General features: G+C 48.5%; 1 protein-coding gene and 1 long non-coding RNA gene across 3 annotated transcripts in view; one reads left to right on the top strand and one right to left on the bottom strand.

Annotated features, from left to right (window-relative positions):
- Gpr137b (G protein-coupled receptor 137B) overlaps window positions 1-13,741 on the bottom strand; it is a 36,700-nt gene extending 22,959 nt beyond the window's left edge. Inside the window, exon 1 of one of the 2 annotated variants that reach the window (XM_034510100.2) lies at window positions 13,223-13,741. In XM_034510100.2, coding sequence (XP_034365991.1) covers window positions 13,223-13,591 — 369 coding nt within the window. In that variant the 5' untranslated portion in view covers window positions 13,592-13,741. The remainder of the gene's footprint in view (window positions 1-13,222) is intronic. The other variant, XM_034510101.2, reaches the window with a different exon arrangement.
- Window positions 2,204-8,023, top strand: LOC143443344 (uncharacterized). Its single transcript, XR_013112243.1, has 4 exons — window positions 2,204-2,457; window positions 4,313-4,531; window positions 7,392-7,451; window positions 7,550-8,023. It is a non-coding gene; the product is annotated as an uncharacterized LOC143443344 (long non-coding RNA).
- Window positions 13,742-17,290: the final 3,549 nt, after the last annotated feature.

Genomic DNA, 17,290 nt, shown 5'->3' with positions numbered 1-17,290 from the left:
AGCCCAAGGGTTTAAGTTAAAACCAAATAATACTAGTCTAAAAAAGGAAAAAGAATGTAGCGATAAAATGACTCCTGATATTCTGCTATCCTCATAGATCAGGGCCTTGTTCAGCCATCAGCAGGGAAGCTTCCTCCTGCAGCAGATGGGAACAAACACAGAGACCCACAGCCGGACAGTACAAAGAGAGAGAACTGGGAACACTCAGCCCTAAAAAGAATGTCTCCATCAAATCTCTCCCCTCGGAGCTCAGCAACCCCATGGAAGAGGAGGCAGAAAGAGTGTAAGAGCCAGACTCTGAATCCACGTGAGCTCATACAAACTCACAGAGACTGAGGTAGCACGCACAGGGCCTGCATGGCTCTGCACTAGGTCTTCTGTGTATATCATGGCTTCCAGTGTACTGTTTTTATGGAATTCCTGAGTGTGCAGATGAGTGGGTCTCTGATTTTTACATCTTCTCTTGGGCTCCTTTCCTTCTGTTGGTCTGTCTTGTCCAACTCTGAGGTGATAGTTTTTGTTTTTTTCTTATGTTTTATTGTTATATTTTAAAAACATGAATGAATGAATGAATGAATGAATGAACAAATGAATGAAAACCTAGCCACTAAGGTACAGGTTAACGACTGACGTATACTGGCTGGCGGAGGGAAAAATCAGTTTTCTCCAATGGAGTGACATTGGGCAGGTTTATCAGCCACTCCAGGGCAGGCCTCATGTTCAGGAGTAGTTGACCATCATATAAAGGACTCTACAGTATTTTTTTGTGTGCTTTCATTTGGTTACAGTTTGGTGGTTTTGTTTTGTTTCTTTTGGGGTAGTGTTTGATTTTTGTTTTCTTGGTTTTGGGTTGTTTTATTGTTGTATTGAGCTTTTGTTTTTTGACAGAGAATCTACAATTGAGTGGGTAGAGATGGGATCTGGAAGGACTTGAGAGGGGGAGAATATGCTCAAAATATAAAGTTAAAAATCATTTTAAATAATAAAAATATAATGGAAAATATTTTTTAAAAGAGTGGGCCCCCATAAACTCAAATATTTGAATGCTTAGCCACTAAAGTGGAACTGTTTTGAATGGATTAGGAGGTGTGGCCTTGTTGGAAGAAGTGTCACTGGAGTGGGCTTTGAGAGTCATTCTCTCTCCCTCTCCCTCTCCCTCTCCCTCTCCCTCTCCCTCTCCCTCTCCCTCTCCCTCTCCCTCTCCCTCTCCCTCTCCCTCTCCCTCTCCCTCTCCCTCTCCCTCTCCCTCTCCCTCTCCCTCCCCTTTTCCTTCCCCCTCCCCCTCCCCCCCCTCTCTTGCCTGGGATTGCAGGATTGTAGTACTCTCAGCTACCTTCCCCAGCACCATGCCTCCATTGTGCCACCATACTCTCTGCCATGATGATAATGGACTAAGCCTCTGAAACTGTAAGAAAGTCTCTAAATAAATGTTTTCTTTCATAAGAGTTGCCTCGGCCATGTGTTTCTTCACAGCAATAGAACAGTGACGAAGACAGGCTCCCAGAGACTGGATCAGGAAATGGGTGTTTCCTCTTTCCTCTCCCAACCCTGAGACCAGGGCTTTTAGGGGATCCCCCACAGTGAGAAAGAAAGGGAACAGAAGTGGTCTGAGGAGGGAGATGACACACCAGTCTCATCAGAGACTCCATAGGCCTGCCACCTCTGGCCTCTTCCATGACAGAAGCAAAGGGGATTTGGGGGGAAGGAGGGTGTCAAGACATGATTTCTTTGTGTAGCCCTGGCTGTCCTAAACTTGCTGTGTAAACCAGGCTGGCCTTGAATTCAGAGATCCACCTGCCTCTGCCTCCCATGTGCTGGGATTAAGAGCATGTTCCACCACCACCACAAAAGGGGCTTTCCAAAAGTTTGAAGAGACTTTTAAAGACGCCTTTTAGTTTTAGCTTAGCTTCATCAGCCTTTTGTTATCATTGTGGGGAGGGGATTTCAGTTAGCACAGGCTAGCCTCAAAAGCCAAAATCAATCCACCTGCCTCTGTCTCTCAGGCACTGAGCTTACAGGCCCACACCACCACAGCCCTTCATCTGCTTTACATTCTACCAAGAGCTGAGCATTGATGATAGAGGCCTCTTAGGAGGCTGAGGAGAGAGGCTCCAAGTCCAATGTCTACCTGGACAAATGGGTGAGGTCCTGTCTCAAAAAAAAAAGGGGGGGGGGGGCTGGGTACACAGTTCAGTGATAGCTCGATCGCCTCACATCCAAACGGACTCAGATTCTGTCTCCAGCAAGAGGAAAGGGAAGAGTGGGGAGGACAGTAGTAAAGTCTCCAGAACCAGGACAGGGTTTTACACAAGTCTTAGATGGCACTCGGTCGATTCTCTATGCTGATGGCTTTATATCTGAGTTTCAGACTTGAGAGGCTCCAGCTGGCAGATGACGGAATTTGAGGTTCCTGGATGGTGGGATCCCACATGGTTTTCTGACCCCCTCCAACTACAGGTAACCTTAAAACCCCTCAGGAACCCCAAGCCCTTTGCCACATCCTTCTAGAGAACAAAAGGAAGACCAGGGCCCTGCCAGTGACGCAGTTCTTTTGAGAAGTGGCTGACCTCTGCCTCTCTCCCCTAATAAATCTTAGGCTGTTGATGTCACAGATTGGCTCACACCCTTGGAACTCCTGATGATATATATTTGCAACCATTGCTTAAAGTTGGCGATGGCATTCACGTTTACTACCGTCACGTTAGTTGGTCCTGGTACAGTCAGCCCACACTACCTTTCAGTGTGTGACAATGTCCTTGGCAAACCTGCTGTCTCCAGAGACACGGCTGTGCCAACTAAGGACCCTCCATGCTTCCTAACTTACACTTTCATTATTTTCAGGACATGTGTAAGCATTGTAATCCCAACATTTGAAAGGCTGAAGCAGGAGGAACCTAGTCTAGGTCTGCATATTAAGACCCTGTCTCCAAAGCAGCCACCTCCACCAAAAGGAATTCTTTCATGGAAACCTTGCAAGATCCTTCCAAAAACTAACCATCTGCAGAGTCCTCAGTTCTGCATCCAACCTCATGAAATGCTGTCCCATAGAAAAAGACTGGCTTAGGGGACACAACACAATCCCTCACCCTCTGCAGGCTATGACCCTGACTGTGGGATGAAGCCCCGGGAAAGCCCCTGGAAGTAAGTGCAAGCTGGCAGTGCACACACAGGTTTATAAGCATGTGCATGTGAACTGGCCCAGGAATGTTTATAAATAGACTGGTTTGCACTTCTTTTTTTCTTGGTGCTCGGTATTAAACCCAGGGTTCTCACACATGCTACCCAAGAGTGGTATCATTGAGCTACATCCTAGCCACTTAAACATTTTATTTCAAAATATTCCATATACCTGCACAGAGAGTAATTCATGTACCCACCACTCACTTCCAATAGTGACGCTTTGTATGCCTGTTTCAAGTGTGTGTGTGTGTGTCTGTGTGTCTGTGTCTGTGTGTCTGTGTGTCTGTGTGTGCGAGAGTGCTGGAGCACATGCACAAACGGTAGTCAACATCGTGAGTCTTCTTCCTTCCTAAATCATTCCTTGACTATTTTTTGAGAGTGTCTCTCACTAAATCTCGCAGTTTCCAATTAAGCTAGGATGGTTAGCCAGGGAACACCAGGAATCCTCCTGTTTCTGTCTCCCCAGTGCTGGGATTACAGGCATTGTTACTATGTATGCTTGGGTTTTTTTTGTTTTGTTTGTTTGTTTTTTTTAACTGTGGATACCCACGATAAGAAATCAAGTCCTCATGTTTATGCAGCAAGCATTTGACCAACTGAGCCATCTCTCTGGCTCTGCTTTGTTTTTAATAAATAAAATCACCACAATTGCCAGCTAAGCCCTGCTTGGTTCTGTTCCGTCCCAGGGTGATCTGGTCCCTGAGACTAGTGTTTTTGATCCAGACAGGCTTATAGTTTTATTAGCTATATGTACGCATGCCAGTAGTTCCCAATCTTCCTGTGGCTGCAGCCCTTTAATATAGTTCATGTTGTGGTGACCCACAGTCATAAAATTATTTTTGTTGCTACTTCCTAACGGTAATTTTGCTACTTTTATGAGTTGTGATGTAAATATATGTGTTTTCTGATGGCCTTAGGCCACCCCCATGAAAGGGTCATTCAACCCCAAAGGGGTCATCATGATCCACAGGTTGAGAACTGCTGATGTATATAGAAACAAACTATGGGACTGGCACACACAGGTCTGCATTTCTTAGGCATGCATCCATGCCCCTCACAGTCTTCTCTGTCTGGCCTGTCCACCTATGATAACACTCAGAACACACTCTCTGATCCTTACTTTTCCACCTAGTTCCACACTACTGCGTCTCCATGGGTCACCTGTGCATATCCATCTCAAGCAGAGGAATATCTGGGCCAGGAATGGGGAGTCGTGTGCTGAATCCAGGCTTGAGCCTAGCTAGCCTCATTATCAGCTGTGCATCTGGGATAGATGCCTGACCTTCCTGTTCATCCAGTATCCATAAAACAAGATCGATAACTGCACCTGCCTTATGTTTCTGAGGCCCAGGTGAGTCAAATATGTGAAGGGGTTAGCCAAACACCTGCCTCCTAATAGGCACCATGTAAGCCTGTGCTGGCCGTATGTGGCTACTAGGATTGTGTATCATTAGACATGCCTCCAAACCTCCAAAATATCAGACTAGCCGAGATGCTTTCTTGACCATAAAAGGAATCAGGTGATGAACTCAGTGGCACATGGGCTTCTACTCATGGCCCTGCTGCACTGCCCACTTCCTGATAGACTGGGGAAATTACATAAACCCAGAAGCCCTGGTCCCTTTCCTCCTTCCTCCACCGCCTCCTGGCACCAGCCATCATCCCGTTACTTCAGGGTGTACAGCTACAGGCGCTGAGCTTCCCCCTTCACAGAGCAGGATGGAGGACAGTCGGGGTCCCTGAAATCAGGTGCAGAGTGTGCCCCCTCCTACAAGATTCCCTGGAGAATTCAGAGTCACTGTAGGGGCTCTGCAGCTGAGGTCACCATTGCAAGACAGCAATGAGAGAATGTGCTTTTGCATTCTTTGTTAATTGTCTTCTTCCAGATGGGAGATATGGCTAATGGTCCTGGGTCTCGGGATCAGGGGAGGGTCTGCAATCCATACCTATGCCTGTATCCACGACACTGGACCTGACTGGCCTGTCCAGGCTACGCTGTAAACATGGTCCCATCAGGCAAAATCATCCTTGGTCCCACAGGGATGCCCTATCACTTAAGAAGACCAGTTAGAGCTGGATTTGGTGGTACATGTCTGTAATTCCAGTCTTAGGGAGTCTGCAGTTTGAGGCCAGCATGGGCTGCACAGTGATTCCAAGGCCATCCTCCTATGGAAAGCTCTTCAAGGTCAACCCAAAGACATACCAAATGCCAATCAGTGGACCTCCTGCTTCTGCCTGTCAGGTCTGCTGAGAGCCAGATTCAGGGGCCAACATGCCGAACAGACTGTTGTCCTGTGTGGGCTCAGCATCTGTCATATAGCCAGGGTGACACACATATTCATCTGAATGCTTTCCTAGAGATGTCTGAACCCTCTGTCCTTGGGTGCCCACAAATATCACTGTGGCCTTCTTCAAAGGGGCCGTGAACACCTCTACCTGTCCAATGCAGAGGCAGAGGTGGCGCAGCAGCCTCCACGACAGCTTCAGCCTAAGCTCTGCCCTGCCCACCCCAAGCCGACTAGGGAAGCACTATCCGTCTATCTGCCTTGGAGTGGAGACTAACAACCGAGGACAGCCTCTGTCACAGGATCTCTCCTCAGTCTCAGGAGGGACAGGGCTGTATCTGACAGGGCACTATGATCATCTTCTCACCGAGAGCCATGCTCACAGCTTCAGTTCGGTAGCCAGAGCTGCTTGATGGCCACAGTGGTACAAGGGAACTTAAGCAGGTGACAGGGAGGATGTAACTAATCAGTCAAGCCCAAGGGCTCCACAAAGGAGGGTCACTTGGCCAGCATGCAGTGGTAACCCTCCACATTTTACCACAGGATTCCTTCTTGGAAAGCAAAATTTGCAAAAACCACAAAACAAGTTAGTGCCAAAAAGTGCCCAGGTTTCCTCTGAGAGAGTGACTAACTCTGCTTCAGAAATAAGGCAAATGTGGAGACTGTTAGACTTTCCCAGGAACCCATGACCTGTGGGTCATGCGGTGCTGGACCATGTCCTCGTGCTCTACAATGAATAATAGCTATGAGAACTCCTGAAGGGGAAGTGGCCTGGCTGAGGCCTCTTTTTCCCCCACTTCTCTCATACTGAGGATGGAACTTAGGACCTTGTTTATACTAAATAAAGTGCTCTTCCACTTAGCTGTCTCACTAACATTCTCTTTACATTTTTTCATTTGAAGACAATGTCTTATCACCAAGCTGCCCAGGCTAGCTGTGAACTCATTCTGTAGCCCAGGGAGGCCTTAAAATGTTAGTCCTTCTGCCTCAGTCTCTTGCACAGCGGGGTTAACAGGCCTGTGCCAGCAGGCCCAGCTACTGAGTTAGGACTCTAAAGAACATCAGTCAGGAGGGAAGGGGCAAGCCTACTTCACGATAGAGAAACAAAAAAAGACACTAAGTAAGGATGGCTGGCTCCAAGTAGAAAGGCAGCTTTGCCTAGTGGTACAAGCCCATCATCCTAGCTACTTGGGAAGATGAGACACAAGGATCACAACTTAGCCTGCCTGGACCACAGAGTGAATTCAAGACAGCTCAGGCAATATAGGGAAACCCTGCCTCAAAACAACAAGGAAAAAAGAGAACTGAGGATCTAGCTTAATGGGCGTACTTATGTGGCATACGGGAAGACCTAGGACCAGTCCCTAGCACCGGGAAATTACCAAATGAATAATATACTAAGTGAGAGAAGCTAGACACCGGGTGTCACTCTGATCTGTAATGTCCACGGAGAAGAGAACGCAGGAGCTGTTTGAGGCTGACTGAAGAAGCTCCAGGTTGGATGTAATTTGTTCCCTGAGGCTATGTGTTGGAAGTGCGGTCTCTCTCCTGTGGTCATACTAAGTCATAGTCAAAAACTCTGACACTGAATGAGTGACTTTCCTGCAGGACTTGCTTCAGCAAATCCCCCAAAATAAAGATGGGCTGAGAGCTAGAAAAACAATCAGGTTTGCCCTAACCCCAGGGCTAGGCAGCTTTAGTCCACTGACCAAGACCCCAGGGCTAGCTAGCCTACTGCAGTTCACTGAGCAAGTTCGCCCTAGAGGCTATTTTTAAAACCTATGTGTTAAGGATGGTTTTTACCTTTATAAGGACTATTTAAATATACAATAAGGGGGTAAAGGGATATGTGACAGAGATCACATGTGGCCACAGGCTAAAGTCCTGGCCATCCGGACATCACTTCCTTTCTCACTATCTTCACAGGATACCTGGAGAATAAACATCTTGGAAAAGAAACTACCAGGCTTCACCCATCCCTCCCCGGTAAGCCTCAACCACAGCTGAAGGATGAATTAAAATCTCTGAGCCTCTGCCCCCATAGGTGCTGCTTGAGTGCTTGGTTGAGTATTGTTTTGTCTTAGGAGCCCTGGACAGCTGAAGTTCAAGACTGGCAGGACTTCCAATCTGGAAGTGGATTCCTCCTCACAAGGAAATTCAAGGTGACCAGGAAGGGCTGAAGGAAGTAGATACAAGACTGGATCTTTCCCAAAGCCTGGATCCTGGCAGGAAGGTGTTGCTGCAGAGTGCATGGGGCAATGCATGGCTACTCAGTCTTCTCATGCTCCCTGTTCTGGTTCAGTTCACTCCCATGCTGGGCTCAGAGCGGAGAAGCTAGCAGGAGACAGGGATGGGGGCCTGGCAGTTAAGCCTGGGGATGCTGGCAGATGCACCTGGCATGGGCCATGGAACTCATATACACAATAACACCAACTTAGGACATGTGTCCTGATGTCTATTTTTCTGACCATAGAAAAGCAGGGACTTAAATGTAGGGGACCAGCATTCAGAGCTCCCAAGGGTGACTGCTACTGTGTAGTTTTCTCAGCCAAACCTCTAAGGGATGCCAAGGTCAGTGGACTTGAACCACAAAATACAGTGGGAGGTGTCTGCCTGTTCCCAGAGGGCCAAGCATTCAAAGGAAGTTTGGGGAAAGGGAGGAAACAACATGCAGAGAATAAAGATGTTAAAGTTATATCTAGTAACCCAGGCATGCTATCCCAGCTGCTACTCAGGAGCCCGAGTCAAGAGTTCAAGACCTGCCAGGACAATTTGGCAAATTGAAGGCCAACCTTGACAACCTGGTGAGAAAAACCCTTATATATGTCAATGTGCATGCTTGCGTATATGCCTGTGTGTGCGCCCCTGTGTACATCTGTGAAAACATGCTTGTCTATATGTTGGGTGTATACTCCTGTGTGGGTACGTGTGTGTGTGTGTGTGTGTGTGTGTGTGTGTGTGTATGTGTGTGTGTGTGTGTGTGTGTGTGTGTGTGTGTGTGTGTGTGTGTGTTTTCAAAAAACCAGCACTGAGGGGACAACAGAGGAACCTGGCCTGCTCAGACAGGAGGTTCTACCCAGGAGGGACTGAGGGCAAGAACACTGACAGTGAATGCAGGCTCTCCACGAGTAAGCACACAGACACAGACAAAGACACAGGTCACACAGCTATTCAAACACTAGCACATGCAAGTATGCAAAGGCACACACAGATGTAGACAAACTGATATTGAGAGACACACACAAGCACGCATAGCAAGTGTATATCCAAATATGCATAAAAGCATGTATACACACACACACACACACGTACCCACACAGGAGTATACACCCAACATATAGTCAAGCATGTTTTCACGGATGTACAGAGGGGCGCACACACAGGCATATACGCAAGCATGCACATTGACATATATAAGGGTTCACTCACATCCAGCACACAGGTACACAGGTACATATACTTGCAGGCATTTGTGTATATATATATATATATATATATATATATATATATATATATATATATGGTGTATATACACACACACAAGCATGCACATAAACAACTTCTCACAGATGCACACAGAGAGCAACTCAGTATATACAGTGTCAACAACACCTTTGCTCCTGTGGTCACACATGCAGCTGTACAAATGCACACCAAGAAATGTACACATCCCTGGCTGACCAAGGGCCTGGGGAGTGGCCACCAGGCCCAGAACACCTGGGCTGTGTGCAGTGTACAACAGACTAGGCATGGTTCCAGCTCTGACATGAGATACCTGGGAACCAACAAGATCTGCCTTGTCTGTTTCCCAAGCTTTAGACTACTTCACAGTCACCAAGAGGCCTAGGTGTTTCCTTGCCCCTCCCAACTCCCAAAGGTCCAACTACAGCAGGCACTGGATAGATAATTTTTGACTGAACTGACTGCTAGAAGCCATACCAAAACTACACTTAGTCCAAAATCTGCTACTCCGTTTTCCTGGTGGTGTGGTGACATAGTCCACAGATTTGATTTTCTGATGTCTCCTATTTCCCAAGTCAATGTCCATTCCACACACTACCTCTCCCACACAGAGAGCTCACTCCTCTCATAGCAGGAGGACCTTGTCATAGGGTTCACGAAAAAAGTCTGAACTCATCTCAACCAACCTCAGGAGTCTATAAAACTGAAGTCCTGGACTAGAAATTTCTAGGGTGTCAGAGCTCCAGTCACCTCATGACCTTCAGCCTCTGCTGTGAAAATTGGCCTTCCCCATGCAAGGAGCTGAGGCCTTTTGCTTTGAACCATCTGCCCCTATAGCCTAGTAAGGGGGACACTACAATAACCCATGCACAGAAACGCCCAGAAAGGCCTCCATGTCAAAGCCCCATCCTGCCCGAACTATGAAGAAAATGATTGGATGTATTGCTCAACCAACTTTAGGTCCATGGCTTCTGTGTATGTCTGGCCCTCCCCTGCAAGCCACATGCAACTCAGTTGTCCCATGGAGTTGGTGCAAGATCCACCACTGGGAAAAACAGGTCCTTAATACCCTGTATACTAAATAGAACCCAAATGTTTAGGGATAGCATACACCCATACTGACACAGCTTTCTTCCAATTAGCAGGCCAAGCCTGTGGGCGTTTCTGTCACTGTCACTGTCACTGTCACTGGCTGCCCCTCCATCTTCCTGGCTACAGCAGAAAGGGAGGCTGAGATGGAGAGTCTCATGAGCCTGCTGGCATAAGAGCACCTCCTTCAGGGTCTCTGAGCAACCTCAGCAGGCACTTGCTGGCCTGAGAATCTATAGGCCCAGTAGGTATAGATATCAGAGAAAGGTGACTTTGCTAAGGGAGTTCTGTCAGAGCTCACTGTACTGAAGTCCTGTGAGTCTGAAAGCTGCAGGAACTTAGAGGATAGTGCCTTCTCCTGGCTCAGTTTTCAGTAGGGGAGAGGGCCCTCCCATCAGGCAAGGGAAATAGGTCCAGATGGAGAGTCCAGAAGAAGATACTAGTAGGCACACAGCCTAGCATCTGTGTGGTTAAACAATACAAGGGATCCTACCATTCCTAAGGCTTCACTCGAAAGACTCAGAAAGTGAGCCAGAAGGAAACTAAAGCCCACCTCATAGACAAAATAGTCACCAGCAGAGGCAGAGACAAGGCAGGACCAGGGTAGACAGGTTGAGCTACCAAGCAAGGCACTGCTCCCCTGACAGGCCCTGGAAGGAGAGCAACAGGCTGAGAAAGCAGGACACACCCTTCTTCAAACTTCTGTGTGTGTGTGCAACAGAATTCGTGCAACAAAAATACCATGGGGCATTCCAGGGGTGAGGTCATTCCACCTGAGATGACGGCTCACTCTCTTTCTGTGTCTTGGGAGGGAGGAGAAACAGCTCATGGATTACAAGGAAGGCTAAGTGACATTAGTGTGCCAGGTGTAAGGTGACAACAGGAGGCAGCTTCATCTACCTCCCAGACTCTCTTGATCATTTCCAACCCCAAAGCCATCCAGCTCTCTCCCACCCAGCCTCCTGCCTCAGGACCTCCATCTCTGGGGATATAAGCTTTGTCCTGCACAAGCAAACCAGCCCTTCCTTTCTTCAGTCCCTTAAGTCATGACCAGCAAGTGTGTGTGTGTGTGCATATTTTATCACCCCAACCGGATGTGAATATTTCTAGGGGGGACTGAAATAAGTCACACTCTGTAGTCTAGGATGGTCTTGAACTTTCAGCAATCTACAGACAGGTACCACCAGGCCCAGTCAATACACACTTAACTGATAGTCATGGCACTCCCCCATGGCGTGAGATGAGATCCTTGGAAATCCACATTTCAGCTCAGCAGGCTGGAGTCCAAGAGCCAACCTTCTAACTCTCCAGATGGACCAGAATTCTTGTCAGGAAGCTAGCAACACCGCCACCGTGGTGCCACCTTCTCCTGCCAGCTCTCTGAGTCCTCAGACAAAATACCCACCCAAGAGGGGGGCATAAAGGAAACAAGGATAGTGACTGGGGGCCTCCTGACCAGCGGCTCTGTCTGCCTGGTCACTTTTCCCCTTACTCAGCATTTACTCGACAACCAGTAGATGGTGCAGAAAATGCGACGCAGGCCCCTAATCCGACTCTAAGAGCAGGCTTGGCATGTGACTGCCCGAGAGCCAGGGCAATGTACTCAAAAGGGACAAAAGGTAAGATCTCCATCTGAGACACGGTTTTCCAGGTGACACCACCTTACCTGACACGTGCATCTTGCAGGAACCACCCTCTCTTCATCCAATTATAAAACCTATGTACCACAAAGCCCAGTGGCCTGGACTGGAGTTTAACAGCAGAACTCTGACAGGCCATGCCTATTACCCCTGGCCTGGAAAATATGCTGACCCACAGGACCACTAAAAAGTCTCCAAGCAGAGACTGAATACATACAGTATTATTAAAGATTAATATATGTGTATATGCATACTCCACTAAATATTACATTTGACTGGGGGAGGGGTGCAAGGTCTCATGCTGTAGCTCAGGCTACCCTGGAACTCATAGCAATCTTCCTGGCTCAGCCACCCAAGTTCTAAGATTACAGGTATGAGCCACCACTCCCAACATGCCTGATATCTTTCCTCCTCCCTCCTTCAGATTCCCTACAGAGTCTCATATATCCCAGGCTAGCCCTAAATTTGCAGTGTAGCTGAGGCTGGCCTAGAACCTCTGATCTAGGATTTCAGGTGTGTACCAACACACCAGGTATTTGTTAGTCAAGAATATTTCTCCCAAATTTCCACCATACAAGAACAATTGTGACCCTAGCCAGTCAGACGCACTATTCACCGCCATCACACCACTGACCTGCACTCCAACAAGGCCCAGTATCTTTTCCTCAGTAACACTTTCTTTTTGAAAAACAGAGATACTGTTCAAAGGCACGGAATGCCTGCTTGCACAGGGCCTCTGCCAAGAAAACAAGTAAAACCCAACAGGTGACACAATAAGAGCTTGCCCCTTGGGGAAAGTACTACTTGAAAATGGACATTTTAGTGCCTGGGAAGCTAATGGGAACCAGAGCCGGCAAGGGCAACATCAGTATCATTAAGCCCTTGTGAAAGAAAGGTTTACTCGGTATTGGAAAAGCCTTCTGCAATCACTGTACTTTCATTAAGGCACAGCCACAAGAGCCCTCGCACAACCCTTTAGCATATTAGCTACAGGTCTCATAAAACAAAGCTGCTGGTCCTGTAAAAGAGTTCAGGTTCAATTTTATGGCTATTTCTTGAGGCTTCTCCGATGAGCTCAGACAGCAAGCCAAAAACCTCCTGCAACTGCGGAGTTGGGTGTGCCACCAGACTGCCCTGGTGAAGCAATCCTGTGGAATGAGTTACTAATTCACAGTACAGTAGGGATTCTAATCCCGAAGGTTCAAAAACATCTCATCAAAACCCAGCCTGTCCCATCATTACTTCCAACAGGCCATGCCTGGCCCCAAAGTGGAGCCAACACGCAGATGGCGTTCCAGGCTAAGGGATAGGTAGGTGTCTTGTGATGAGCAAGGGAGACAGGGGAAAGTAGAATTCAGGCACCCCTTGCATCAGCACCGAATGTGATGTGCACAGAAGACTCCCTACGTTTGGGAAACGCGGGGGTTCACCTGCGAATAGGGCCCGCAGATGAGATGGTCTCAGGGCCCCAGGACCGGCACGTCACCACGACCCTCTCAACCTGCGGCCGAGACCTGCCCCCTCCCGGAGGATGGTGGGCGACCGGGGCAGGTGAGCGTCTCTCACCTGCGTGAAGTACAAGTTCATGAGCGTGAGGGTGAAGAACTGTAGACACACGGGGAAGCAGTACAGCAGCCAGAAGACGAAGGGGCTGAACGAGTTGGCTGCCACGAAGTCTCGGAAGTAAAAGGAGAAGAGCACAGTACGCAGCGAGGCCCAGAAGAGGCAAAGGAAGAGGAAGACGCTTTGGTAGCTGAGCCGCTTGTGACGGTAGCGCAGCACTAGCCAGAGCTGAGCATAGATGAACACGAAGAGGAGCGCGTAGAAGGTGGTGTAGACAGCCGTGAGGCCGAGCTTCACGTAGGGCGGCACCGCGGGGCTCAGCGTGGGAGGCAGGGAGTCATTGCGCACCGGCTCCCACGGAGGCGCCTCCATCAGGCTGGGGCGGCTCGAGCTTCATCGGGGCTCGCAGCGGTTCGCTCCCGGGTACCCGCGCATCGCGCCGCGCCCGCCGCTCCAGAGCCTAGCCGGGAAAACAAGCCGCACTTCCTCCCGCCGCACCACATGATCTGCTGGGCGGCCTTTGTCTGCGATTGGCAGCGCCGCGCCCCCGGGAGCGCGCGCCCGCACCCGGCCCGCCCATCCTGGCCTTGCGCGCCCCTGGTGCGCGCGCCCTGGGGACAACGGCCTTAATGCTGAAGCCCGGTCCGAGCTCCAGTGCCAAGAATACTATGACTGTGGGGACCCATGGCCAAGACGAGGGGGATCCGCGCGCCGGTGCACTGCGCGCTTCTCACCGGTGTGTCCCGGCCTCTCGGGACCCCGCGGCTGAGGCTGGGAAAACATCTATGCCCCTGACGGGTGCGTTCCCCATTATCCCGCAGCTGGGCATGGGACTGGGGAGTATCCATGTCTGGGATCTGTGCGTCCCTCTCAAGATCCTATCGATGGTACTGAGAAGTATCCCCTGCGCCGCTGCATTGTGTGCCCCCTCATAGCATACAGCCCTGATCAGTGCATCTCTTTGACTTCTCCGCCTGGTAACGGAGGAGATTTGTGCCTCTGGCCTGAGCATCCCCTTTCTCACACACAAACTACGAAACTACGCGCCCCTGACCCCACAAGCCTGCAAAGCCTGCGCGCTCCAGACGTGGGAGTCTGAGGCCGGCATTTCGTTGGGGGTGTGGCTTGGGGGCGTGTCTGCGCTCTTGACCTAGCGCTTTCTGCTGATGCCTGGTTTTGCAGTTCACTCTTTTATTTAAAAACCAAACCACTCTGCAAGTCCCTTCTCCTGTGCACCCACACGCTCACCCGGGTTAAAAAATTAAAATGTAAGCACAAGCTGGCCAGCTTCTGTGGGCTGCTGAATTCTAAATGCAAATGGCCAAAGGGCTGGAATTTCTTCCTGGCCTGTGCTGGTAGCTACTGCTCTCAGACCAAGCTGCACAGCGTTCTCCTAGAACTCCTAACTGCCCGCCATAGTGGGCCTGCGGAGTCCTCAGAACAGAGGAGCACTTAATAGCTAATGAGACCAGTGCCAGCCGATCCATCCCTTTCCTTCCTGTGCCCCCATTCTCTCAGCTACTGGGACCCAGAGGTTCTCTGGTCTCAGATAAAATTGGTGCGCTACACTACCTTTATTTGATCACATGGTTGTGGTGTGGCTCAGCCCTAGCACACACCTTTAATCCAAGAGCTAAATAAAGTCAACCCTAGGTCAAGAGGTGGAGCAAGTGGCCTGCTGACAGGGAGTGACCATAAGTAAACAGAAAGGAAGGGCTTTGAGTTGAAGGGTATTTACAGCGTGGAGAAGTAAAGATTTTCCCTTCTGTGACTTCCGGTGGAGTAGAAAGGTCAGCTGGGCGCTTTCTCTGTCTCTCTGAGCTAGCCGGCTTTCACTACAACCTCTGGCTCCTGGGTCTTTGGTAAAATCGAATGGATGGGACTTTTGTTTTGTAAAACAATACTGAGCTCTCAAGAAACCAGGCAGCCTGCGTGCAGGCGAGGCTGGGGGAGCAGTCAGCATAAGCACGCTTTTTCAACGCACAGCTCCATCTCTTCTGATTCCCTTTCTCATTTTTGATTAAGAGTCAACTTTGTGCCTAATTGCATGTTCTTTTAGCTTAGGAAGCCAGGCCTAACGTGAAGCTGGCTTTTCCTCAAAATTGCTATGTATACACTCCCATTTAAACAAGGTCAGCGAGCCTTTGGAGTGAAGTTTCTTGTCAAAATCTAGTCTTTCCCGGTAGGTACCAAGTTGATCTGCCTTCTTCGAACTTGATCCACTTCAGTGGTTTCTGCACAAAACAGTTGCATCTCTCTAAAGATCATACCTGCTTGTTTTTCTTGTTTGATTTCCCTTAACTGCACCTGCACCTTCTCAGGGACATCCCCCTACCTCTGGAACCCCTAAGGAAGGATGGACAGTACCAACCCCGCTAAGATTCCTGCACAAGACAACTATTTTACGCCTTCCCCAACCTCTTGTCCAACCCTTCCACCTATCTGTATAGGGTTGAGTCGTTTTCTTCAGAAACTTTGTTTTCAACACAGGCTCTCTATTAGTAGCTCAGGCTATCCTGGATCTCACTGGGCTTTGAACTTAAAATCATCCTGCTGCTACCTCCTAGGGCACCAATGCACTCACTAGACCACGGCTTCTACCATGTGCTGGCTGCTTGGGTTAAATACTTTGTGTCTTTCTGAAACATCCCTGTCTAATTGTCAGTCATCTCGATATGGTGTAAGTTTTCTTTGGATAGAAACATTGTCTTGTTTACTATTGGCTCCCCTGGCACATTGAAAAAAAATATCTGTCCCTATTTTATTATATTGAAGAAATATAATTTGTCCTTTAAAATCTGTCCTATACTATGCAAGAATATACTGTCCTATACTATCCTAAACCTCTTGATCCAAGGTGGCTGCTTGCTCTACAACTATTGAGTCCACAGCCCATTTGGGCAGCAGAAAGAGGGCCCATTGTGTTTATGGCGGCATCCCAGAAATTATGTACATGCATCTGATTTTTACTCATTAGCAGAATGTTATTAGTGAGCTAACTACAGAAGAGGCTGGGAGATACTAGTCATTCTATATGGTGCTCTACAGAAAGTCACACTTTTGATATTATGGATGGTTCCTACTCCATCTGCCATGTCTTTCTCACCATGATAGGCTGTATCCTCAAACTGTGTTCCAAAGCCAACCCATCCTTGAATTGTCTCCTACATATTGGGTATTTTTCCACAGCAACTAGAAACATAGCTAACACATATGGTTACTTTTATTAAGTATTAAGATGCCTATCAGTAGTTGGTCCTGTGGGGGAAAAAACAGTAGAAATGTTTAAATGAAAAAGTATGATTACTTCAAACAGAAATATAGCTATGACATGGCAAGCTGAAAACAAAGCAGAAGTTAGGGTCCTTGTTATACAGCTGCTCCCAAGGCTAGGGATGGTGTTGGTGACCCTTCGCTTTGAGGCACATAGTGTAATCTCTATTTCCTTTTAATTTTGTTTTCAGTGTTGTGAATGGAACCCAAAATCTCTTAGTACTAGGAAAGTACTCTAACCTTGAGCTACAACCCCAGGGTTCCCTTTGTCTCAATCAGGTCCCTTGTCAGGTCAAATCTTCATGAGGGTCTTAGCTTGTGAGTGTTGGCTCTTGCATACACTACTAGTGGGAGGGCACGTTTCCATGGCCAGATGCCATCCTTTCTCTCATCACATAACCACCCTTGGTCATCACTATCATCAGACCAAACATGGTCATCATAGCAATGATTGTCATCATGGCTGTCAGCAATAGCAGCACAGTCATTACAGACCTCACAGTCACCATAGCCATTACCATCACCACAGCCACCACAGTCACCACAGCCACCACAGTCACCACAACCATCATAGCCAACAGTCATCACCATCACCATTGCCTTCATAATAATCATAGCCACCACAGTCATCATGGCCACCACAACCATCATAGCCACCACAGTCACCATAGCCACCAACGTCAGCATAGCTAGTGCTTCTTCAACCCACTGTCATGAGGAGTCTTAGAGAACCAGTATGTATTTCCAGGGAACCGTGCCAGAATCCTCCAAGTAGAAGAATCCCTTTTTACTCCTGCA

This window comes from Arvicanthis niloticus, chromosome 8 (genome assembly GCF_011762505.2).
Source record: "Arvicanthis niloticus isolate mArvNil1 chromosome 8, mArvNil1.pat.X, whole genome shotgun sequence".
NCBI lineage: Eukaryota > Metazoa > Chordata > Mammalia > Rodentia > Muridae > Arvicanthis > Arvicanthis niloticus.
This window is presented reverse-complemented; position numbering and strand designations above follow the sequence as displayed.